At 42.7% G+C, this 26,792-nt stretch overlaps 1 protein-coding gene across 1 annotated transcript in view; it reads right to left on the reverse strand.

Annotated features, from left to right (window-relative positions):
• Positions 1–26,792, reverse strand: part of sdk (sidekick cell adhesion molecule) — a 385,895-nt gene that overhangs the window by 106,062 nt on the left and 253,041 nt on the right. The window contains exons 2-8 of the mRNA XM_071691428.1: positions 13,033–13,128; positions 9,721–9,897; positions 7,995–8,214; positions 7,606–7,785; positions 6,976–7,184; positions 2,772–2,922; positions 2,423–2,550 (exon numbers count right to left, since the gene is read on the reverse strand). Coding sequence (XP_071547529.1) covers positions 2,423–2,550; positions 2,772–2,922; positions 6,976–7,184; positions 7,606–7,785; positions 7,995–8,214; positions 9,721–9,897; positions 13,033–13,128 — 1,161 coding nt within the window. The remainder of the gene's footprint in view (positions 1–2,422; positions 2,551–2,771; positions 2,923–6,975; positions 7,185–7,605; positions 7,786–7,994; positions 8,215–9,720; positions 9,898–13,032; positions 13,129–26,792) is intronic.

The raw sequence follows: 26,792 nt of genomic DNA on the forward strand, positions 1-26,792 counted from the left end.
CACATCGTTTTACTTTAAGACTGATAGTTTTTTTCATGTCACTGGAGGAACTTACGAGATGCTGGGATTTTAATAATTTGGGAGAGCCAAAACAGCATTCTAAAAATATCTTTAATATTTACCTTAAAACTGAACAGATGAAGGAAAAACATGTGAGGAAACTACTTGCTTATATTAAATCTGGGTGCATGGATGGATGAACTATGAATCAAAAACTTTTTGCCTCTGCATCACTGTCATTCCAATTAATTTCAAGTGATTTATGTACCAAAAACATATTTGTGATTCATAAATTCAATGATAAATGCACTACAAATATATTTCTGATACTCAAGTACCCTCTTCATGGACTCCCTAACAACTCTATCATAAACTTTCTCCAGACCTTTCTCCGCATATCCTCTACCTCTTTTGAAGCCACACTGCTCCTCCCCAATCAGATATTCCATGCAGACCACAACCCACTCAATCAACACTCTAACATACACCTTCCCAAGTATATTCAACAGATTTATGACTCTGTAATTTGAGATATTACTTCTGTCCATCTTCCTCTATATAAAGGCACTATTCAAGTATTCTCCAGTCCTTAGGCTATTCACCTTGGGACAAACAAATGTAATTACCCTGACTAACCTACCAATGGCTGTGGTATTCCCTTTCTTAAAAAACTCAATTGCAATCCCACCTACATCAGAGGCTCTGTCACACTTCATCTTATGCAAGGTTTTCACTACTTCCTTTCTTTTGACCACACCCACATGTGCCAGCCTCTCATTAACACATTCAGTGGTCCTTCAAAAAACTTATTTCTAATCTTTTTCACCTCCTCTTTGCATGCTATCACTTACCTACCTACTTTCCCTACTGTCACTCCTATTTGTTTTCTTGTTCTTCTCAACCTATCACCTCCCTCCAAAACATTTTCTGATTCTCTTTGTCATTCATCAATACTCTTCCATTTCAACTCCGACCTACCCTCCATTTCAGATCTCATACCTTTCTCTTGACTTTCTGCCACTTTCCCTTTGCATTTCTCCCAATTACTCACACTCCTTCCCTATAGACACCATCCATACACCTCTTTTTTTCTTTTACTAGCAATTCAAGTGTGTCATCCCACTGTTCACTACCCTTTTTTACTTATCCAGATCCCACCTTCTGTATGCCAAACACTCCACCCACATAAGTAAGCACTGCTTCCCAAAATACTTTTTGCTCCACTCTCACTTCCCTTGTCTCATTCAATCTAATCCTATGCCATTCTTCTCTCAATCTCTCTTGGCATCTCTGCACACAGGCCTCTTTTCCAAACTCACTCACTTTCATCGCTTCTTTTACATACATCACATCAATATGCACTGTTCCAAGAGCAATGAAATATACAGGAGCACATGAACAACTTTAATCATGGAACAGTTACAACCACAACACAGGTGGAAATATGCAGAGATGGAAGGATGTGTGCACAATAAAAATGTCTTCAGATATGTAAATAAGATGTGCTTAAGAGGAAAAAATAGAAGTGTAAATGTTAACTGAAAAAGGTGAGGGAACAAAAATACAATTACTTTTAAATGCTAAAAGACATCTACATATAGTATATCAATACACAGTAAAATGGGGTTATAAACATATATGGGGGAAAAAAGAGGACAAAGGATTTCTTACTTAAACATATACAACTTTTAGCTTAGCTACAAATATTTTCAATATCATACATCTTACCTCTTTAGAAAAAAAACACAGCTAACCCACTATACTGTATATTACAGTGGGAATAAATAAAAACTTCACATTGTATTATTCATGTATAACTCATTATGTTTTTAAATAAGGATCTGAAATTCTTTCTTTCTTTCATACTATTCGCCATTTCCCGCATTAGCGAGGTAGCGTTGAGAACAGAGGACTGGGCCCTTGAGGGAATATCCTCACCTGGGCCCCTTCTCTGTTCCCTCTTTTGGAAAATTAAAAAAAAAAGTGAGAGGGGAGGATTTCCAGCCCCCCCGCTCCCTCCCCTTTTAGTCGCCCTCTACGACACGCAGGGAATACGTGGGAAGTATTCTTTCTCCCCTATCCCCAGGGATAAAGGATCTGAAATATTATCACAATAATAATTTTCACACAACTGTGAATTTAATTTTCCTCATCCAGACTCTATATTCTTGATGAAACAGAAGATAAGATGGACTGAATTATAAAGTACAGTTCAGATTCTATATTCATAGGTAATGTACTGATGAAACAGTGTGACCAGCAATTTAACTTATTTTGTATATAACCAAATCATTACAAACTCAGAACACACCAATCAACCTGGTTGAGCATAACATGAATAAAATCTACATCACTTCTTAACATTAATGAAAATTCTCTTACATACACAACGTTACAAGTTCCATTCGTGGTTAATACTCACTCTTTACTCTGAGCCATGTATAGGCTGAGGTTTCTCCTGCATCATTCGATGCTAAGCACTGATACATTCCAGTATCATTTACCTGAACACCAGAAATGGCCAATGACCCATTGAGAAGTACTCGATACCTGAGGGATGAAAAATATAAGAGGATGAAAACTATGAAGGATTTCCTTTCTTAGGTGGAACACAAATAATATCATCATAACCCAGATGTTGTTACAGTGCTCAGGTTCATACTTTCAACACCATAAACTAGGTACATATTTCCTATGAAGTTATGATTTTTGGTTTACATCACTTGATTATAATAACAATTTACGTATCACTTAAACTACCAATTTCTTACCTGTTATCATCGAGAGTAATAATATTTGCAGCATCCCTGTACCATATAATGTAAGGATCAGGAGTTCCATGTACGGAGCAAGGAATAGTTAGAGTTTTTCCCAAATCAGCTAAAGTGTCCACTGGGAGTTGTTGCTTAAGCTTTGGACGATCTGGAAGAAAAAAAATCCTTGAAGCACATCTGCTTTCTTTTGCTACAATTCATTCATTACTCATTAGTCAAAAGATTGTCAGTATCCTAAAGTTAGCAAGTTAGTTATGCAGCCCTACAACCTCTTTTATGGGGCTAAGTGTAGCTCTGAGGCTGCAATCCATGTAAGTAGGATAAGGTGAGCTCCTTTAGGGTAAAAATGTCCTTAAAAAGAATTTACTCCTTTCCATCTACAAAGGTGACTTCTTGTTTGCAGTATGATCACTTGAAGACAGTACCAAGGAACATCTATCATCTTATACACACCCATCCCTCATTCAACAGCAATTCACAGAACGAAGTTTTGCTCTTATGATCATTTAGAATTAGGGTGCAGTTTCCTAATACATCCCATGATCCTTCACACTTAAGACAGAACAGAACCTAGGTTTTTGCCATGATTTTTCAGTGCTTTTACTTTTATTTCCTGCTTTTAAATAAATTGTAACAAGTCCAGTATGTCTATGGCAAGAATAGTAAAGGCACTCATGGGAATGAAGGATGAAAGGCTGTCTGCCACAGGAATAATAAGGTGCTCAAGGAAGTGAAGGATGAAAGGCTATCACTCTTGAGGTGAAATCTTAGGTGCTTGTGAGGTTTCAGTATTGTGAAACACTCATGGCTACAGCCAAGATCATATATGTAGTTCACTTAACTGTGGTCATCACTGGGAAAAATAAAGAATAAGAACTAGTTCTATGCCTAGCACTCCATTAACTAATAAGTTAGTGTACAAGAATAGGAACAATGAGATGGAAAATAGGAAAATTTAACCTGAGAACTTGAAAATATATCAAAGGAAGAAGGTTACACACCTAAACAAGCATTCAATACTGATAAGAGTGATTCACTTTGGAAAAGAATCCCTGACAGGTCATTCATTAGCATGGAAGAAGACTGCCCTATGGTTCAAGGAAGCATCCAAGGATATGAGGAGTTATGTAAAGTCTTCATTACCTGTGACTTGGCTTTCTAACCAGAAGAAATGGGTCACCCATGGCATTTTTCTTCTTTTTTTTCTCTCTTCCGAACTGTAGAGCACTCCTACGCCACTAGAAATCAGTCAATAAAACACTGATTATAACTGACAATACACTAAGTTGCAGTAACTCCCTAAAAACACCACTCCCTAGCTTCAAGTTGTGGGTCAGAGTATGATATCCACTCCCTGATGGTACAGATGGGAAGGGTAAGCCTAAGCCTATGATCTGGGAGTAGTGGATGAATTATTACACTTTGTTGTAGAAGGAAGTCAAACCCACAACAAAGAAGAATGCATGAATTCTCAGTTTTTAGCTGGTGGCAACAATACCCCAGATCCAGCAGACAATTGTAATGTACCAACAATGTTGGCTCTGAAGTAATTGCAGAACAACATGTGGCCGAGTTGTTGCTGTCACATTCTGAGGACCTAAACAAAGAACCTGAAGAACTCAGGAAGTTGGAGATAGAAAAACTCCAAGGAAAAAAATTGTCTCCTAACACAAGCCACTTTACAATCTGGAGGTTAATACCTGGTGAGTACCAAGAGAAGTCTTTAGGGGTCCTCTACCCTCATAGCCTGGGCTGGGCTAAGAAAGATGGGTTGGGTTGCTGGTAGGCCAAGCTGTTGGAAGACACAGCTTCAAATCCAACAGATTAGGCCCAGACCGGGCTGTGGGAATGAAGATCCCTAAAGGCTCACTAGGTGTGACCAGTGCCATAGCCTGGTTGGTCTGATACACTCTTAATCTTCTCTCCTGTGTATTCCATTATGTCTCTGATGATGGCAGGCAAAATGTTGAAGAGTCTTGGATTCTAGATGTTGAGGGCATTCTCTTTTTTTGTGCATATTACACCTTTGGATCACAGAGGTAATATTTGAAAGCCTTCCATGCCTGTCATGCCAGTAGGACATTATTCCCGAGTTTAAGTTGATCATATCTTTTACGATTTTCCAGGCAAAATGATGTCTCTCTCCTGTCTGCAACCCAAGGAGTGCACCTCAGTGATTTCAGCCATTTCCGGTAAAACATTTCCTTTACCACATCAATATGGACTGTGAAAGATCTACAACCACTTGGCTCCTGATGATACTTCTCAGGGTGTTAATTCTTTCATGAATAGAATATTGCATTGTTAGACTACATTAATCATATGGATCATAACAGCAAAATGATTTTGTTGTCTCTACAGTGCTTAAAGGTGCTTCACGTAGCTAGGAAGCTTTACAGAGAGAGAATTAGGCATGCCATGCAGCTAAAATCCAACAGCTTTTCAAAATGCCTCGGCATACCCCTTCACCTTCAGTTGAAACATCTAGTGAATCAGATAACTTAGTGGTGATGCAGATAACCCTAATGCCCTTACTACTTCAAGTCCCAATCATCACAATTTCTCACACATTTCATTAACTACTTGTCTAAACAGATGTAATTATGTTTAGATGTTGCATGTGTATGCTAAACATAAGAATATGAAACAGAGAATTACTGCTTAGGAATGTAACCCCCAATATAAAATGGATTTTCAAATGGTTATACTATTTCATACCATAACAGGTTTTGCAGGAACACAATTCCACTATCATAAGGGGGATGGGTGTACAGCTATATGTGATTAATAGTACTATTATGGAACCAGGTACAGCATACTTGCAGAAAACAAATACCAACAACTCATGCCACAATCTCCTCACAGACACATTCAATAAAACTAACAATCAAATACTTCAAGATAACCTTGTTTGACTTACATAAGTATCCTCTTATTTATTGGTGCATTAAAGAAATGTAAGATATACTCAGAAATGGAACCAAATATTTTCTTTTTTTTTTTTTTGCTTTGTCGCTGTCTCCCGCGTCTGCGAGGTAGCGCAAGGAAACAGACGAAAGAAATGGCCCAACCCACCCCCATACACATGTATATACACACGTCCACACATGCAAATATACATACCTACACAGCTTTCCATGGTTTACCCCAGACGCCTCACATGCCCCGATTCAATCCACTGACAGCACGTCAACCCCGGTATACCACATCGCTCCAATTCACTCTATTCCTTGCCCTCCTTTCACCCTCCTGCATGTTCAGGCTCCGATCACACAAAATCTTTTTCACTCCATCTTTCCACCTCCAATTTGGTCTCCCTCTTCTCCTCGTTCCCTCCACCTCCAACACATATATCCTCTTGGTCAATCTTTCCTCACTCATTCTCTCCATGTGCCCAAACCATTTCAAAACACCCTCTTCTGCTCTCTCAACCACGCTCTTTTTATTTCCACACATCTCTCTTACCCGTACGTTACTTACTCGATCAAACCACCTCACACCACACATTGTCCTCAAACATCTCATTTCCAGCACATCCATCCTCCTGCGCACAACTCTATCCATAGTCCACGCCTCGCAACCATACAACATTGTTGGAACCACTATTCCTTCAAACATACCCATTTTTGCTTTCCGAGATAATGTTCTCGACTTCCACACATTCTTCAAGGCTCCCAGAATTTTCGCCCCCTCCCCCACCCTATGATCCACTTCCGCTTCCATGGTTCCATCCGCTGCCAGATCCACTCCCAGATATCTAAAACACTCACTTCCTCCAGTTTTTCTCCATTCAAACTCACCTCCCAATTGACTTGACCCTCAACCCTACTGTACCTAATAACCTTGCTCTTATTCACATTTACTCTTAACTTTCTTCTTTCACACACTTGACCAAACTCAGTCACCAGCTTCTGCAGTTTCTCACATGAATCAGCCACCAGCGCTGTATCATCAGCGAACAACAACTGACTCACTTCCCAAGCTCTCTCATCCCCAACAGACTTCATACTTGCCCCTCTTTCCAAAACTCTTGCATTCACCTCCCTAACAACCCCATCCATAAACAAATTAAACAACCATGGAGACATCACACACCCCTGCCGCAAACCTACATTCACTGAGAACCAATCACTTTCCTCTCTTCCTACACGTACACATGCCTTACATCCTCGATAAAATATACTAGTATATATTAACTTACCATGTATTACAACTTGTGCCACAGCTTGAATAGGTTCTTCAATGCTCGTCCGAAGACGAACTTGGCACTTGTAAATACCAGCATAGTGCAGGTCAGCCTGGAGGAGACTAAGTGTGCGATTCCATAGGCCATTGAAAGAAAAGACAACTCCAGACTGTTCAATGGGCACATCATCCTTGAACCAAAGGGTTTCTAGCTGGTATAATGGTCTGTAGAGTAATCAAAGATTATAAGTAACATAAATTGCAAAAATATGACAGCACATTCTCTTTACCGTAACATAAAGTGTCCTACAACCTTCATTACTAGGTCTGTTATCTAGCTATAAACATCCATACCCACAATCAAGGTATTTCATTCTCAACAATAACTACAATACCTGAAAAATCAAATAGTACTGATTCTAAAAAATATATGCTAGTCACAATGTACAAAGATCAAACAGGGTTTTGATTATCTATTATTACAAGATGTTCAGCAAAAGAGGTGTACATCTACAGTCTATCCACTCAAATAGGTAGGCAAACAAATGAAATAATAAAGCTCTTACTTACAGACCTCTCATATCTCAGAGACTTGAGCATTAAGCTTGTTCACCTTTCCTAATAAAAACAAACTCAAATTACAAACCTTGCATTAGCTATGCACTGCAGATGAGCAATACTGGTGCCCTTGATGATTGTGGTATTGAGTGGAGGTACAATTATAGTGGGAGGTATCTCCTCATTCATCTCCTCACTACCCTCCACTACTAGGGTAATGCCTCCACTTACCTCCTCAACACCAAGTTGGGTGTTGGTAATGCGAGCACTGTAGTGGACAGGAATAAAGGGCATAAGAATTCTGAAATCTGGGTGATATCTCATCAATATGTTTCCTTCTGTGGTACATATTACTCCATAACTTCAGATATAAAAGAATGAAAACCATCTTGATATTTAATATATTTCATCTATTCTCAAAACATTGAATCTTTCCAGTATCAAACATTATAAATAAAAAAATATGACATCAGTCACCTATAGGTTTTCATATCAGAAGGCTGCGCTGCCAAAATAACGAACTCGTTGTCAGGGTCTGTGATGGCATACTTGATGCCGTACAGGAGAAAGCCATCATCAGCCATCCAGGTGACTGAAGGTGTAGGATATGATTCCAAAAGTGGTAGGGACAGGACAGCTGCTTCACCAACTTGTACTGTCATTACTGTATCCTCTGTGCTGTTGTACGAAGTCATGTCTACCAACATTGACAAATATTAGGGTCAGAATGATGAATGGTATCAAAGTTTTCTGTGGTGAAGAAAGTATCTTCTGTGAGAGTTCACTGAAATACCTCACAAACAAATTCACATCCAGCGGTTCCAAACAAAAAACCAATGAACAAAGAAATTATCAAAGGACTACATATAGATTTGTATATGAAACTATAATACTGTTCACACATAAAAAAAAAATTGGCCATAAAGTGTAGTGATGCTGTATTTGCATTAAAGTGCAAAGTATATGCTCAATACTTTCATTACATAATTTGCACTGCAAGTATGAAGGGTATTAGAATATGTTCAAATGTGTTTGTAGAGTTGTAAGGATGTGTGATATCTAAAATGTAGATGAGAAAATGTAACTTATGTTTGTCTAGGGAGTGCAGTTTCTGATGGATTATGTCGGGTGGTTTGGAGTTAAATCCTGAGATGAGAGAGCAGTTGTCCAGTGCTCATCAGGTTACCTAAGTGTATGCATTTTGTCACTGTTATATCTGTATTATTATCATTGTTTCTATTTAAGGATTCCCATTCGCTCTATCCCGTGCACACCCTTCCACATGTTCAGGCTCCAATCACTCAAAATCTCTTTCACCCAGGCCTTCCATCTCCAATTCGGTCTCCCCCTTTTCCTTGTTCCCTCCACCCTTGACGCAAATATCCTCTTTGTCAACCCTCCTCAGTCCTTATGTTCAAACTATTTCAGCACACCTTCTTAAGGTCTTCCAACCACTCTCTTTATTACCACATTTCTCTTACCTTTTTATTACTTATATAATCAAAGCACGTCACACCACACAGTGTCCTCAAAAATTACATTTGTAACCCCTCTAACCTCCGCACACCACCGCATCCACATAACACTGTCAGAACGACTGCACCTTCAAACATAACCATTTTTTGCCCTCCCAGGTAACGTCCTCTCATTCCACACATCCTTCAATGCTCCCAGAACCTTCGCCCCAACACCCATCCTATGACTCGCTTCCGCTCTATGGTTACATTTGTGGCCATGTCTACTCCCAGATATCTAAAACACTTCATTTCCTCCAATTTCTCAACATTCAAACTCACACCCCCAACTAACCTGTCCTTTTACCTTGCTAAACCTAATAACTTTTTTATTCACATTTATGCTCACCTTCCTCTCACGCACTCTTCCAAACTCAATCACCAACTTACATAATTTCTCTCTCGAATCTGCCACCAATCCAGGTGTCATCAGCAAACAAGTGACTCGCTTCCCATGTCCCATCATCCCCTGCAGTCTGCATACTTGCCTCTCTCTCAATTCCCTCGCCATCCCATCCATAAACAAATTAAACAGCCTCGGATACACCATATAAATAGCATTAATGAGATAGCTTCAGTTGCTTGTGCCGTCTTGCCTAAAATAAAGCATAAAGAGACGGATAGATGAAACACAACCATTCTTTGTTTTTAATATATATACATACAAAGAGCAGTTAAGATAAACTTACAGGCCACCGAAAATGAAGTCTTGGCAGAGAATATAGACCCGGCAGAGTTCCGCGCCACACAGCGGTAGTCCCCAGCATCATCTCGGGTAACTGAGGAGATCTTGTAGAAGTGTTCGCTCGAAAATTCTCCCAAAGGCTCACCATCACGTAGCCATCTGTACTCTGGCTGAAGGTAACCTGCAGATTATCAGAAGTTAGTGATAAAAATGAGAAACAATTCGTGTAAAAACAGTAAATTAATATACAGGGCAAACATCACTCTCTGAAGATCCGTTCCGGTAAACCTGACCTCCGACAGTGTGAATGGAAAAGCTAAATGACAAGCCACAAGTTACATACGGCAAAATTGTGCTTGGCGTTCACCGCATTACCTTGCTGGATTAACACATATGCGACTATCAAGTTTAACCTTTTTTTTTAATATCTGTATGCTAATCCCACGCAGTTCTACTTTCACTTATTATATTGTTGAATAACCTTTCCGTCAACATTAGCAATTACATTCATCAATATACTCATGACTTAATTACTCAACTTCATCCTTAGTTGACACGGTCTTACCTCCAGAAAAAACATAAGCAAGTGCGTTTTCCTTAACACAAATTCTTCATTAAGTCGTAATCATTCTATCTTCATACTGACCAGCAAAAAATATTCAACGGACGTTTAGTTTACGTATTCTAGACCATGTCATGCACTGGTTGTGGGACGCCGTGCAATTCGGGCTTCCGCCAGGCAGTTTGCTCTGCGAGAGTTGAAAAAATTTGCAGAGAATATTTACATAATCATCGGATGTCACACCAGTGTTTACTGACAATTCTGCATAAGTCCGTATAGCCAGACATACAGAGAAAAAAAGTTACAAATAGTTTAAATATATAAAAAGAATTCTAAGCACATAATTTTCATATGGTGTGCGAACGTTAATTCAGTCGCATCAGCATCGCTATTTTCGCAATAAAAGACGGATGCATTGTGCTTTCCTTACACAGGAATTCGTATCTATGAGCAAAATTTCAATCATACTGATTATGTAATCAAGCTGTCATCGCTAACGTTTTTATCAAGCGGAATTATGTCAGGAATCTCTGGGCGCATTTTCAATGGTTGTAAAGCCAAGGGAAATAAGCGGTACAAAATTCTGCTCCTCCAAATGCTCTAAATGTGGCACACAATTCGTAATCACTACATTCATAAATAAGGAAACGGGGAACGTATCTGGTGAAAACTATGTCTAAACCGATATCGTATAGTGCTGTTGTATGGCCGACCAGAGCAGATATAATAATGACAGGATGTGCGTGTTCCCTCCCTCCCTCTCTCCCCTACGCCTCCACTCCCTACCATGACAACAGTACACTTACCTTCCTACCTTTGTTCTCATGCCGTACCCTTCGCGCGCCACTATCCTCAATAACTCAGCGAAACATTACTTCCTCCTCACATTCTTTCAAGACCCTCGCATAAATAACATTTGGCCCAGGACTCTTGCTTGTTTTTAATCGTTCTACTTCAAAATATCAAATTTATCAGTCTAAGGTCGCATAGCTTCCCGCTTTCGGCCCTTCCCCCCACCCTTGTAAATTTACTCTGGAACCAGAATGTTTGTATTTTCCTGTGTAAATGTTGATCTAAACTGATTGTTTAAAACTTCACACATTTCAATCTCACTATCGACTAATCAACCAGAATGCAATTTGTTAGGTCCAATTTTCTTCCTAACCTTCGTTTTGTACATTTGAAAAAAAAAAAAAAAACCCTTGGCTTTTTTTTTTTGCTTCGTTTGCTATCTTAATTTGGTAATTTCTCTTAGCCTTCCTAATCTCTGATTTCACCATTCCCTTAATTTAAGATAGGCGATCAGTAAACTGTGTTTCCCCCATTTTACCTTGTCCAAGCCCTTCTTCTGCACCATTAGGTGTTTTATTCTATCATTTAGCCATCTTGGGTTATCACTTGGAATTACGTGTTGTGTTGTTCCTACCACATGCTGAGCTTTACGTGGGGAAGACAGATAAAGGAAGAACTGATGGTCTGTGACGTGGTTATCAACTGAAGGTCAGCACTTGGGGAGAACAGCACATGGGAAAAAGGTAAAATATCTGATGGTCTATGACGAGGTGATCTACTGGTGGAACGTCCGTGGGAAAGACAGATAAAAGAAGACCTGGAGGTCTGTGACGAGGTTCTCTCTCTGTTGTAGGGCAGAGGACAAACACATAAGCAATAACTTTCTTCTTATGATAGTCTATACCTTACTGGGAGGTAAGAAGCTACTAAAAACCTGTTTTTGATATTGTAGATGCCTTCGTAAAGTAATTTTTTGGGGATGCTAAATCTACACTGTCTTAAACTGCGCTCTATCAAACCTAATAAACGTAGTTATTCCCAGTAATACATACTTTGCATGGCATATCCTGACTTTAATTGCCTACTATGAAAAGACGACGGCTATATTCTGTTATTCGTTGGCATAAGTAATGCCCTTCAATTCTTTTTAGATCACTATTAGCTGAAGCATCGAAATCTCCCTACTGTATAATGTATCTGATAATATTTAGTCTGAGGCGTTCATTTAGTCACGGAACCTCATGTCCCAAAGTGAATACTGTAAAGACAGTCAAGAATCAGTACAACTGAATCACGTTCTGACAAAACAAGAGAGTGGGGGTTGGTTGGGGAAGAGGAGGTGCTCTCGCTGTGGTTCAGTGGTGTTTGGATCCTAAGCGGTGAAGACCATGTACCTTCCCTGGCTGCTATTCTCAGAGAGCAAGGCCATAACATGTCGTATTCACACCCTGTGGTAATTTACCTGACAAACCGTGATACATCCTGGTCTGGTCTCGGGGACACTTTCTAAAGTTCTTTATGTGATCGTGGGTTAAGCAGAAGTGATAGCAAATGTATTGTTACAGTGGCCTACAATGCCACAACTATCCAGGATATGAATGTCTTACTGACACAGTGAGTAACAGGGTTCAGCAACAATGACATGCAAGCCATATCACCGTGCACAGGCATGAATAACAAGAGGCAACGGAAACAAACAAGAAATATATTTATCTTTCGGTATTTTTTTATTGAAATTTATCTATGTGACTTCTGTAGCGAGTCTTGCTTGAATATTAGGAGGGTATCTTAGTAACAAATTCTGAACAAAAATAAGACTAAATACCTCTTTTTTTTTTTTTTTTTTTTTTTTTTTTTTACTTACCCTCGAGTTACCCACATCTGCATGGAGAGGGAGTTGGTACTGAGCCAACCACGCCTACAGAAAGGACCACATGAGAGAAGGGTGAGGGGGAGACTTACCTAGGGCCTGGCACTGGAAGATCTTGGTGTGTCCCTCGTTAACAACGCTCTCTGTGGCCTCCTGGGGGCCGATGAACCGAGGAGCCTGCACGCGACCTGCAACACCACATCTACATTAGCAATCACTTCTTACTTAATCACTCATCACTAAAACACATCACTCACCACTAAAACACAAAACAACTTCCTTAGCAATCTCTTCTTACTTAATATTTATTATACCTTTCACCATATTCTGATGGACACTTTCTTTCTTATCCTTTTCAGGTCGAATACGTCTCAAAAACAGTCCTTACTGAGTTCTGGCCTTAAGTGATACATAAGAGATAGATGGGTATAAAAGTAAAGAAGAGGAACAGATGATCACAGGATTTCTCATAAAGTGAAAAAAAAAAAAAATTCCACTCATACCTGGTGAAGTCTCTGGCCGGGGGTGGGGTCTTCCACCCCCCAAAGTCAGATGTGTGGTAACAGTTAGAAAAGACAAGAGAAGGTCAGGAATGCCAAAGCTTAGCAGCCTATGGTAAGAAACGCAACCCAACAGCCCTCAACTAAGTTAACGACAGCCACATATTAAACACGTGATGCAGTATAAAAAAAAAAATGTGCGAACTATGCTACAAGTTAATGCTTCATGCTGTATGGGAGTATTTGTAACAGTCACCCACCCAAATAAATTTCCCGTCACACAAGTTTTCAAGCGAGGACATTTAACTCCCAGCTGCAGGCAGCAGGGTTGGGAGGCATAAGCTCAAACTTCAACCATAAAAAAAATGTATAACCAGTAGTTTTACTGTAATCCACAATGAGGCAAATCACTATAGGAAAATGCATGCAGAGAGTAACATTCTAAAATCACATACATCATTATGATTTACCATCAATATAAAAAACGTTCAGGGATTGGTTACTGAAACTTTCAGTCCAATGAACCATTTGAAAAGCGACCTGAACATAGCCTAAACAATTACGAGAGGGAGTGTCAAAGGTGAGTTTTAATGTACTAACTAAATCCTACGGAGGAGATATGAAGAGTTCTGAAGTTGGGGGAAGACGATGCGTGTGGTGTGGAAGAGACGGGAAAAAAATGAGGGAAGTGGTATGGAAGAAGTGGTGGAACGTGAGGACAGTGGTGTGGCAAATAGTGTGAAGGTGGTGAGGGGAGTGGAGCGAGGCGTGACGCTGCGTGAATGACCGCGGTGGTGACTGGTGAGTTGGTATGTCCGCCGTCACTTGGCGTGGTGAGCCGCCCTCTGTAGCCACTTACGGCACACCCACGAATTCCCCCACACACCTGCCTCACCAACCACCAATCCACTAGCCCTCACCAACACAAAGAACCATCTAGCTTCCATCAACTGCCTCCCCACTTACTTTCCACCATTCCCTGAACCGTGTAGGTTGGGTCAGGTACACGCTGTAAAAATCTGAACAGTGAATTTTCAAATAACCTCACCGACTTGCTCCAAAATGTTTCCAGCACTTTGAGGTAATGAACTGAACAGTTTCGAGTCCTACGTGTTTAAAATACCATAAAGTGACTGCTCTTGTTTTAGACCAGAGGAATAAAGCTCTGAAATACCAGGAACAATAATACTTTCAATCGGTTTACTTTTCATTCGAACTGAAAAATAAAAGAATGAATATCCGATTCACTTCAAATAACAAGCTAAAGTTTACAACCAAAAGATATAAGAAAAATCGACTATCAGCTTAAATATTATTTATCATCACATGCATCTTGTTGAGAACAGTGTCCTGGTGTTCACTCCCTCCGGCAATTATCCTTCTTTTAAAATAACTAAGTAACTTTGAGCAGCTGGTTATTGGAACAGTGAGTTCATATCAGTTAACAGCAGCAGGAGCACTTCATCCGCCTAAAAACCTTGTGGTGTACAACAGAAACGTTATCTTACGATATACAAACATTGATGCTGAATGACAACATGGCGTCCAGGTTCAACACCGAAACCCATCGCAGTGAAACAACTGAAAAAGCATATAGACCTTATTTTCCTACAGATTCTTTAGTATAAATAAATGATTTCAATGTATGTCAACAACTGTCGGCAGAGAGAGACACTCACCACATCTAGAGGCTGTCAGAGCTTTCTACGAAACAAGGGTCACATAAATACTTTTTTTTTTCCCCTAACATGTGGAGTTAAGCTAAAGTATAGGATCTTATAAAATCATGCTCTTATAACGTGTGGAGAAAACACAGATTATAGGACCTAATAATATCATACTCTTGTATCACGTGGAGTAAACCAAAACTATGACCAGCCGAAAGGAAGATCTTGGCCATCCTAGCCCTCAAACACATCCGTTGTTAGCAAGCTTTTGGCCCGGAATTACCTAACGAATGTCCTAATATCCTCACTAACACCGTTATTAGCTAGCTTTTGGCCTAGGATTACCTACGAATGTCCTAGTCATACTGGAGCATCGACCTCGACCTTACCGAAGGCAACCATCAAGACTTGAGTCTTTTACTGTTCGCTTACGCCTGCAGGGATGGAGCAACATTTCAGGGCACCACAGAGATAGAACCACCACCGATCAGTCAAACATTTTAGTTTCAGGTTTGACGGTGAACAGGATGAAGATTTTTCTTTTTTAAATTCTCAAAAATTGTAAAACTGAAAATTGAATGTAATCTAAATATCACGACAAGATTAACTTCAGTCCCAACTGCCATCACCATTTCCCCAGTCTCCAACATCATCGCCACCAAGACCTTTAGATTGTTAACTTGCACCATCACGTACCACCAACATTCGTAACTTGATCACCAATTCCCTACACCACCACCACCATCCAGAAACTAGCGACACCGCCGCCTTGCGTCCCATTACCACTCCTAGTGGTGTACCACAGCGTAACGTGTCGACGCCGACATTCTCGCCGCCAAGATATTTTTACACGGCGGCTGGGGGACGAGTCAGTGAGTGTGGCTAGGATTGTACTCATCTCGCATTCCAGCATAAAACACCTAGCTATTCTTAAGTTCAAACTTTTTATTTACCAGCCCACATTCTACGATGTGGACATGGCATAAAATTCGACACAACTCAGCGAACGAATTATACAGATATAAAAGAATATACCAAAAAACAGGTTGTTTTCTTCATGAAGGGTGAGAGGAAAAAAGATGTTCCCTGTTTAAATTGCTGAAATACACGTGAGAGTAGGAAAATATGCACATGGGAAGTGGGAAGATGTTTACGTACACCGGGATTTCTTAAGCTACGAGCGATACGGAAAGTAGTAGGCTGTACATTACTTTGTCCACATCAAGGATTCAAATGAACCAGTGAGGTATGACTGGGACATCTCTCTCAGAGTTTTGACTGGGATAAACAGAAATAAAATAAGGAGAATGAGGAACATGAAGGGACATGAGAAAAGGGCCAGTCTCCATCGAATCAAACACATCACCGACTGATACGTAAAATATGTGAGGAAGAAAATACATCTCTCAAACATTTTATGGAAGTTCAATGGACACAAAACTTAGGATAACCCATGAATGTCAATATAGATATAAGCTACGAATCAAGTACTATATTAAGCTCGTTATCCAAAAAAGAAAAAAAGGGAATTCAAAACAAGTATAACCCTATTTATTTCATCAGTGCAACGGATGACAGAGGAAAAAAAATTAAAAACTAACGTTTATAGCAGCCTATTGGGGGACAGATAAAGGACTGTCGGGCAAAGATACAAACTAGACCTATGTAGGTAAGGTGGCAACTTGGCCAACGCCATCGTCATTACCTGTCCTCTGGTGTTTTATGATGATGACATGATATACGAGTGTGTGAGGCGAGACATGTAATGAGGCTGGCGCTACCTACGTCCAAGTGTGGGACATAGCCACAGAGGTGCCTGTAACACCTCCCACCACCACCATCACCGACCCCGGCGCCTCCACACACCACCACCACAATCACCGACCCTGGCGCCTCCACACATCACCACCACCACCATCACCGACCCTGGTGCCTCCACACATCACCACCACCACCATCACCAACCCTGGTGCCTCCACACACCACCACCACCATGACCGACCCTGGCGCCTCCAAACACCACCACCATCACCGACCCTGGCGCCTCCATACACCACCACCATCACCGACCCTGGTACCTCCACACACCACCATCACCATCACCGACCCTGGTGACAACATACATCACCAACACCGACCCTAACATTAGCCTTCACACTATCCCACACAACTTACACACACACACACGCACACAGTCTCCCATTCCGATATGACTCTATAACATTATTCCCTTCAGGGTCTGGTCTGGGCCAGCCAAGTCCTGCCCCTGCTCATCACCGTCACAGAATCACCATAACGAATTCTTTGTCTAACTGGCCATACGTAACTAGTGAAGACTTAGGAATGTTTAGTGTAGTCCATACACGAACTGGCCTCAGGTATACAACACGTGCTATCCGTCATCTTACGAGAATAGAAAGCCTACCTATACAGGACCTGAGAACGTTAGTAATGTTGTTATGAGCCAAGAAGTTTATACCCCATGGATGACATCGCCACCAGGCACGTTAGCTACTTTGTATAATCATTTCCTGCACGCAAGGCTCCCTGTTTCTAGCATCGTCTCTTTTTTATTTTCTTTCCCAAAATATTTCAACCCGAATCTATTCGCCGGAATATCAACAAGGATATCCCGAATTTCGATGTCGCGCCAAAACATGAAGGTGTGTGTTGAAGAAATGTGGATCTTCTGTTGGGCAGGTGCCACCACCAACCAGCTAATTAGAGGTATAGCTGCTCATGTTCACCAGGGTCGCGAGGCAAGTCATGATGACGGGTTCCTGTTTATCCATCCCACACCTGTTGGGCAGGACACACGCCCCTCCCTACCCGCCTGTCCACGACCTGTTTACCCACAGGGATGCTCACATCTCTCCTGACGACAGTCTACCAGTTTCACTCCAGTGGACTCGGGTCACAATCACCTGCCCCTACACAACCCCAAATCTTTATCTACACCCTCCTCATACCCTACTACACCGTAACCCAAGCTCTTCATCAAAATACAATATAATTACCTCACCGTTTTCACGATATCCGGCACCAGCATGGGTAAGAGGAATGCACGATAAATTCGCGGCTTGTACGGCAAAAAATAAAATCCACTGACTTTTCTGAAGGAAAATTCTCCAACATCTTCAATTTCATACGAAGGATACTTATGAATTATAATGCTGGTGGCCTTGGGCAGCTGGTTAGTGACAGTTGGTGATGATGTCATATTGTCCGAGCATGTCCTGCTTCCCTCCCTCCCTCCCTCCCTCTGACACAATGATAGTTACTGGACGAGGGAGGGGGAGTGGGATGGAAGAACGTGTGAGGAAACATTGGTCGTGCCTATAACATAACGCAGTGATAGTAGTTATGGAGTTATGGTGGTGGTAGTGGGTGGTGTTGGTAGTGGAGGGTATTGGTGGTGTTTACGGTGGCAGTGGTCGATACGGTGTTGGAAGAGGTGGCGGTGTTAGCGATGGTGATGTGGGCATGACTGGAGGCGACAGCAGAACAGGACCCAACAACACCCGCGGTGCCTCAGAGCTCTACTCTTTGCTCGCGCAGGTGACAAGGTTAAGGAGCGGACACCAACGGTTCCCGGGCGATACAAGGCTGTCCAGAATGCCCGGGCCATAACCACATCTACCTCGCCTGAGACATTCTGCATCCGCATTACCTCCCACCCTGCCCTCGATCCTCCCCAACTCCAGGTGAGGACCTAACTCCCCGCCCTAAAACACTCCAGGTACCACCAGTTTTGAGGATACGGGTTGTATCCAAGTAAGGGCGGCGAGATCCTGCTGTCAGTGAATTATTCAGGGCAGGAGAGGGACCTAGTTCCCTCCCTGCGATACACCGCGTCCTTAACCATGCGCCACTCATCGCCACATTTTTTTATTTGCAAGTCTAGGAGGACGGAGGGCGACCAGACAAGTTGCTCAGAATCGGTGACACGTCCCACCACAGCACCTTGACGCTAGCGCCACCTGGATTCCTCGTCCTTCGGCACCTCTCCATCCCCTCCCCCCCATGTCTAGACTCCTGGCCCCTCCTGAACCCTAGTGAGGGCCCTGGCCCTCCCATCTCAGGCCTAGGACCCTGGCCAGTCCCAGCCTGAACCGACAACGTAGGATACCGGCTCACCCCAGGTCTTCAACATCACCATCTCCGCTTGTGTTTATCTCGCCAGACAATCGCAAGACATATGTGATTAATCATGTTACTCACTGCAATGGGATATATATATATATATATATATATATATATATATATATATATATATATATATATATATATATATATATATAGCGATACTGCAGGCAGGAGAGGAAGATATCCTCCTCAACCCCAAAAGCCGAACCGCTGACCACATACCGCAGACTTTCGTGCACGCTGACCACCACCACCACCCCAGCCACACAGACGAATTCTCGTTCCTGCCACAGCTTACCACAGACACGAACTCTCTCTCTCTCTCTCTCTCTCTCTCTCTCTCTCTCTCTCTCTCTCTCTCTCTCCACCGACAGTTTCACTGCGACAAAGAGCGGCTCATTCATTCTACACCTTCAGTGGCGCGACGAAGACGAGCTCTCCATTCCATGAATTCAGTGTGCCACAGAGACTCCCATTCACTCCACACCTTCAGTGGGAGTCGGAGGAACTTAATCATTCAAGGGGGACACCAGAGAAGTCCATTCATCCCACAACTTAGTGGGACAAAGGAACTCATCATTCCACAACTTTACCGCTTACGATTCTTGAGTAACATCCCCACTCTCTCTCTCTCTCTCTCTCTCTCTCTCTCTCTCTCTCTCTCTCTCTCTCTCTCTCTCTCTCTCATTGACATACTCTACGAGGGCCCTAATAAAATCAGGATAATCATCAACGTTCCTTGTTACTAAACTTATTCTGATCAAACAACTGGAATCATACATATATATTTTCTTCAAAGTTCAAATGTCTATGTCACATTTTAAAGTTGACCTCTTAAGCGTGTCGGTACTAACGGCGGGTATGTCGACCTGGCCTGTGACCTGACCTTAAAGTGACGGGTCAAAAGGCCAGGTCATCGTACCAAAAAGGTCGTGCTCAAGATGATACTGTGACCTTCACTCCCATCACTCTTCATTCCTGGGAGAAGCTTTCTGTTACCCAAAATTCAATGCCTCGTTTTGACACGCGCACGCCAGCACGGCACACACCGCCACCATCATCATGACCAAGTGCGATGACTGGCTTACTGGCGGCTGGCCCGTGCCCACAAGTACTGCACGCTGCGTTGCATACTAAGGATGCTGCCGTCCCAAGTCGCTCGGTGGGTTGGGTTGCCAGGCATAGCCACCTATGGTCGACCCCATATACCCAGGACACACCACCGCCAGTCCTGGGATGCGGCGACACACAACACACAAAGCACACATACATTTTCTGGCAATCTGTTCCGGTTAGGCATAGAGAGAGGCAGGTGGTTGGTTAAATAGTACTGGGCGAGGGGAACAAAAAAAAAAAAATCTATTTTTGTGATGTATGACGGCGATGCATATGGCGACCCTGAATACGTTCTAAATATAGATATGACCCTCTGCTTTTCGCTGTAGCTAAAAACTCTCTTTACTACAGTTTTTCCTCCGCATCACATCCACGTAGCGAAAGCTTTCATACATTACGTATACCTGAAGTTTATTCCGGGGAGGTTCGTCTCTTGAACCCCTATCTGTTCTTGCTGCTTTTCACTCAGCCCGAGGACGCGATCAACAGGTCTCTGTCCCGTCAACATAAAATACGTGATAGTACAGGAGGCTGAGTTGTGGCGTTTCCCCCACCCTCTACTCCCCATCAGTAACATGAAGACCAACTGACAATCCTGTGCTGCTGGCGCGTCCCAATCTTCCACTTTTCACCATCACAAAGCTCCCAGCAGCTGTGTACAGGGCGGCGGTGGTGGGCGTGGGGATGTTTGTAACAATAAGGTGGGGCAGCACGTGACCCACACAATGATCTATACCCTCGCAAACACGCTACGCCAGAGGCCTCGACGCTGCTAACCCCTGCATCGGCTTTGGTTCCAGTGCGTATCAAGCACTGGTCGGCCATCACTACACCAACAGGAATTCTATGTACGCACGTCTGTTAACAGGTCCATTTTTTTTTAGTCATTATTCATTTACCTAAAAGAATGTTCGGTTAAGCCCTTGAGCACGACAGTTTAAGATTCTTGAGATCGACGTGTACGACCCTTAAACATGACGGCACGACTCGGGTATGATGGTCTGGCCTTTAACCCGACTGTTTAGGGAAGAGTCAAAGGCTAAGACATCATATCCACCAGTCGTCGACCTCAGTCAAAGGCCAGGACATCACATCCACCAGTCGTCGACCTCAGTCATAGGCCAGGACATCACATCAACCAGTCGTCCACTTCATTCAAAGGCCAGAACATCATATCCACCAGTCGTCCACTTCATTCAAAGGCCAGGACATCATATCCACATATTGTCGACCTCAGTCAAAGGCCAGGACACCACATCCACCAGCCGTCGACCTCATAGGTTCGTTAAGTCTTACCGAAGGGACTGATACCCTCCATGACGTGAAAATTCCTGCCACTAAACGTTGCATCCTCTTCCACATAACAGACCAGCTCCCTCCCCCAACAGCTAACAAAACCACAAGAAAGGTGTTCCCACCATCCTTACGCCGCCTCCGCCGACACACCGCCTCAAACCGGACATAACCAGGAATAACCCAACGCGTCAACTCACAGAGTTCTTCTTGGGCGTACCAATCAATGCTAACCTAACCAACCCTCTCGCATGCCACCTTCGCCCTTATGCTTAACTTCCACACAACTCATATACTACCGCTAAATTTCGATTTAGCACGACTTTTATCCGACACTCCATCGCAATTGAAGAGAGAGAAAAAAATGGTAAGGATATTACTTACTAATCAGGTATAAAATTCTCCATCAAACCAACAATTAAAAATGTCCGTCATTTTTCCAGAACTGGTTCTTTGACAATAACACTACTTGGCTGTCATTCTGCGCAGATTTACGACCGATAATGAGGCTACAGTACTCACGTCACTCAACCAAAAGGTACCGTCTCCAGCCTTGCCGTCTGTTTACGTCCTCACTGCCTTCCTGTGCTACACAGTGAGCTTTTCCTGTTAACTCCTAAGAACCTTTCCCTTCACCGCACCTTGGGGCACAGACGTAATAAAACGGATGTCCAAATATCACACCAACTCCTCAGCCTCGCAACACCTCAAAAGCGGCGGACACGCAAGCGCGCGTCCAAGCACAACAAAAAACTCTCTCGCCCTCGTGCGGTAACACTGCGCGGTAGTCTTGCCAAATGGCAAGAACCCTTCGTAAGTACTAGTAAGTGCTTTCCCGGCGAGCCCTGTAACGTTACCTAGCATCACGGCAAGCCAGCGTTGTTGGTATAGGTACTCCCACGACGATTCTCTTCTCGCCTCTCCTCTCCTTCTCTCTGGAAGACGATGAAAAGTTAAGTCTTGTAGCCGTGAAGGATGAGGAGGGGGACCTGTGTGGCCCGGCTGCCGGATAAGGTGATCCCTCGGTGGTATGTAAGAAACACCACACCGGGGGGCACTACCCACAAATGACTTAGGAGGTTTTCGTCGGAGCCTTCGTCGGGGAAGATGGAATTAATCCCCATATCGTATGACCTCCTTGTTCCACTGAGACCGGCTTTCAAGATATATATATATAGTTTACCCTCTGAACACGACGGTACAGCTCTTGAGCACAACGGTACGACCCTTGGGGGTTCAATGGCTTAGCCTTTTCAGTCTGACTCATAGAGCGGTTTGACTTTGAGAATAGTGGATTTTGATGCCTTAAAAAAAAGTCTTACCTAAATCCTCCCTCATCCTCTTTTTCTCACACACCGTCCTTACTTCCTCTCCTTGTCTTGCTGTTGTGTTCACTGGTATAGCCTACCGCGACAGCCTGGCCGCCACATCAACGAGACACAGGCGTAACGGATACACAGCACTTAAGCTAGGTCTTATAAACTGAGCGGGAATTACTGTCCTGAACACATGAGACCCCTCAGCCCACCTCTGTGATCTAATTTATATATCATTTAGTCATAAATACATATATCTATCTATCTATCTATATGTATATATATATATATATATATATATATATATATATATATATATATATATATATATATATATATATATAAGCACTGACCCACCCTGTACTGTTCTAGTATCTATACACAAGATATGAAATAAAAGGCCCTCAAAAACCCCCTTGTAACTTCCCTCATACATATCAATACCTGGAAAACCGTGTTCTCGTATCTACCGAGCAAAGTCTTGTCCCTCGCCATACCATGTGTGCTGGTAAAATGACAATGACTACACAATCCTAACCTCAGTATGGGATGGCGGTCGGTATTGGCAGGGAGGCGGCGGCGAAGCCTAGCTACGCGGTCCGGTAAAGCCTAGTCGGATATCGCGGCAACGAGCGAGCCTGAGTGAATACACGGATGAATGGCGCACTTTGTCAACCCGGCCAATAACATTCACAGGTGCGGTGGCTGAGCGTCGCTTGATCGGTTATATCAATACACGTCATCTGTACGAGGTAGATGATACATATTAAATAATAGCACAACCTCAGCACGCACACACTGTGTGTACAATACGTGTCCTCTGTATGTGTGTGTGTGTGTGTGTGTGTGTGTGTGTGTGTGTGTGTGTGTGTGTCTTATTACACTCTAATGCTTATGGTTATTTTCGACGAGGCTGAATCATCGTCAAATCCACCTAAAACAAAGCTTAGGGTATAAAACAATTCTACGTATGCATATATATATATATATATATATATATATATATATATATATATATATATATATATATATATATATATATATATCACAATTTACGTGGACTGGAATGGTGAATAAAAACTGCTGCTTTCCACACCAGTCTCTTGCATGCTCATTTCTCCCAAATTTACAATCCTTGTGCCATTTCAACCTTGGCCACCGGCCTGGTCTTCTCTTCCTCGCACCTTTACCATTATCCTTTAATTCTCCAGAGACCCTTTCCCCCCTCCCTCCCTTCCCTTCCTCACCCATCATCCTCGTCCGACCGCATCCCACGCCACGACAACACACACCCCTTCAAACACCCAGTAATCCCCACGTCATTAATCTACAAACGGTATGTCAGATCCGGTTACATTTAATCAAGGTTGAGTTAAGGGTTAGCTTAGGGTTGAATATATTACGTCAACCAACATACATCGGCTATGGCCAAGAGGCTTAAACTTGCCATGGTAGAAAAAAAAAAAGAGCTAAAACGGGATCCAAGAGGGTTAGTTAAACTTGCCAGGGTGGTAAAAAGAGCTAAAACGGGATATCTGTTAAATAAGAGAAGGTATCGCTTTTGCAGAAAAAAGGTCGCCCTTTTGAACCACGAAGCCCCGGGCCACGGTAAACACCGCCAGAGAACAATACCACCAGCGCTCGCATTTGCTTAACATGATATAAAGTCATTCCATCTGCGATACGTTGATCCGCGTTAAAACATATAAAGTTTAGCAATTGCTCATTGCAATGCTAAATCACCCACTACAGCATTAATTTCCCTTGGAAAAAAAAAAGTATCATACGCAAAACAAAGGCCGTGAATTTTTGTGATATTAACGCATTGAATGCGCGCGTAAATCCTTCAATCAATTATCCGAGGTGATGCCTACGCCGGCATAAAACGATGTCTCTCTCATTGGAATTTATTACGACGCATATAAACCAACCATAACGCGCACTCCTGGCGACAACTCTTCCAGCTTACGATATTCTGACGATCCCTGCCCCGCCGTATGATGCCGCAAGAATTTCCATTTCTCCCGACGAAATGCAGAGCCGTCCTGAAATGTGGCTGTGGGGCGAGGAGGAGGGGGTTTGGTGGTGATGGGCGGACAGGAAGATGGAGTATACCTGGATGAAGAGATCGGGAGTGCGACAACAAGGTGGGTAAAGCACAGAAATGCTACAGTAAAGGTGAGTAAGGTGAGTGCGCAACACTCAGGTGGGTAAGACAAAGAAGACGTTCTGTAAAGGCAGAGAAATGCCACGGCAAGATGGAAGAAGGTAGGTGAGGTGACGAGCATTAAGACTGTTGTTGTAAGCTGGGAGTAGGTTGCCAAAGAACGTATGATAACAAGGCAGACGAACAGTACAGAGGAGCGATAGTTTAAGCTTGAGGGAGGTAGAGCAGTATTACAGTTAAGCTGGGAAAGATGAGCCGTGAGGGGACTGAGGGGAACAAGGGAGTTCCCAGCCAGGACCAGATGAAGACTGGTAGAAAGGGACTGTCATTTGGCTGTGAATTTCCTCATGTCATGGACGAAATGTAACCGCGTGTGTGTGATTACTTCTCATTTGCCCCCGTCTCTTCACCTGAACCTTGTGTATATGCACACAAAGTAGCCTAAGCCAGGTACTACATTACTCGACCAACCCTGAGGGGAGGATGAACACCTGGGCTGACCCGTGTGTATGTGTGTGTGTGTGTGTGTGTGTGTGTGTGTGTGTGTGTGTGTGTGTGTGTGTGTGTGTAGGGGCGTCAACCTCAGTACCTCCCTCATTTGTATAAACACTTCCAGGATAATCCTAGGCACAACTGGGAGGAGGAAGGAGCTCTATGGCTGAGGATAGACCTAACCCAACGCAACTTACCCCAACTTACATATATATATATATATATATATATATATATATATATATATATATATATATATATATATATATATATATATATGGGGGGGGGGGCGTTTATGTATATACATGTGTATGTGGGTGGGTTGAGTCATTCTTTCGTCTGTTTCCTTGCGCTACCTCGCTAACGCGGGATACAGCGACTAAGTAAAAATATATATATATATATATATATATATATATATATATATATATAAATATATATATATATATATATATATATATATATATATATAATTGTACGGTATTACGGGAGGACGAAACTTAAAAATCTCCCTAGAAACCATAGTATACGATACACCAGATGAATTTTTCAAATCAAAGTTTTCGTAACTTTTTCTTTAAACTACGATTAACCATGTAGAGTAACTTGTGCAGCGTCGTCTGGCAACTCCCCCTCCAGCGAGTTCGTAAACCTGAAGTTCCATTCCTGACGGCATGATAAATACTGGACGTCCACAACACAAGAGACAGACATGGAGACCCGGAGACCGGTGTTGCGAGGCGGGCTTCTGGTGACGCTAGCCAGTCGGTCATGGCCCGGCCCCCCAGCCCTTAGCCCTGTCTGTCCCTCGTGTTCACCATCCATACTAAAACATTTCACATACCCGATGTGTGGTAGTGACCCCCGAAGTCCAAAATCAGAGCTCCCCTATCCACAGCCAAGTCCAACAGCCCTTCCCGTAGTTTACCCTGGCTACTTCATTTGCCCTCGTTCATCCCAATGACAGAACGTCGCCCGCTATACGCTACATTACTCAGATTTGCCCAAACCCATACATGCGGACAGCACAAAGATGTCTGAAAAATCGTACGGTATCAATGAGAGTGCAAGGGGGGCCTCGCGTGTGTAGAACTGCCTCCTGCCCGTACAGTGTAAATAGGTACTTAACACCCATGGCCAGAACGCATGCCCACA

The sequence above is a fragment of the Panulirus ornatus genome, chromosome 50 (genome assembly GCF_036320965.1).
Source record: "Panulirus ornatus isolate Po-2019 chromosome 50, ASM3632096v1, whole genome shotgun sequence".
Classification (NCBI taxonomy): Eukaryota; Metazoa; Arthropoda; class Malacostraca; order Decapoda; family Palinuridae; genus Panulirus; species Panulirus ornatus.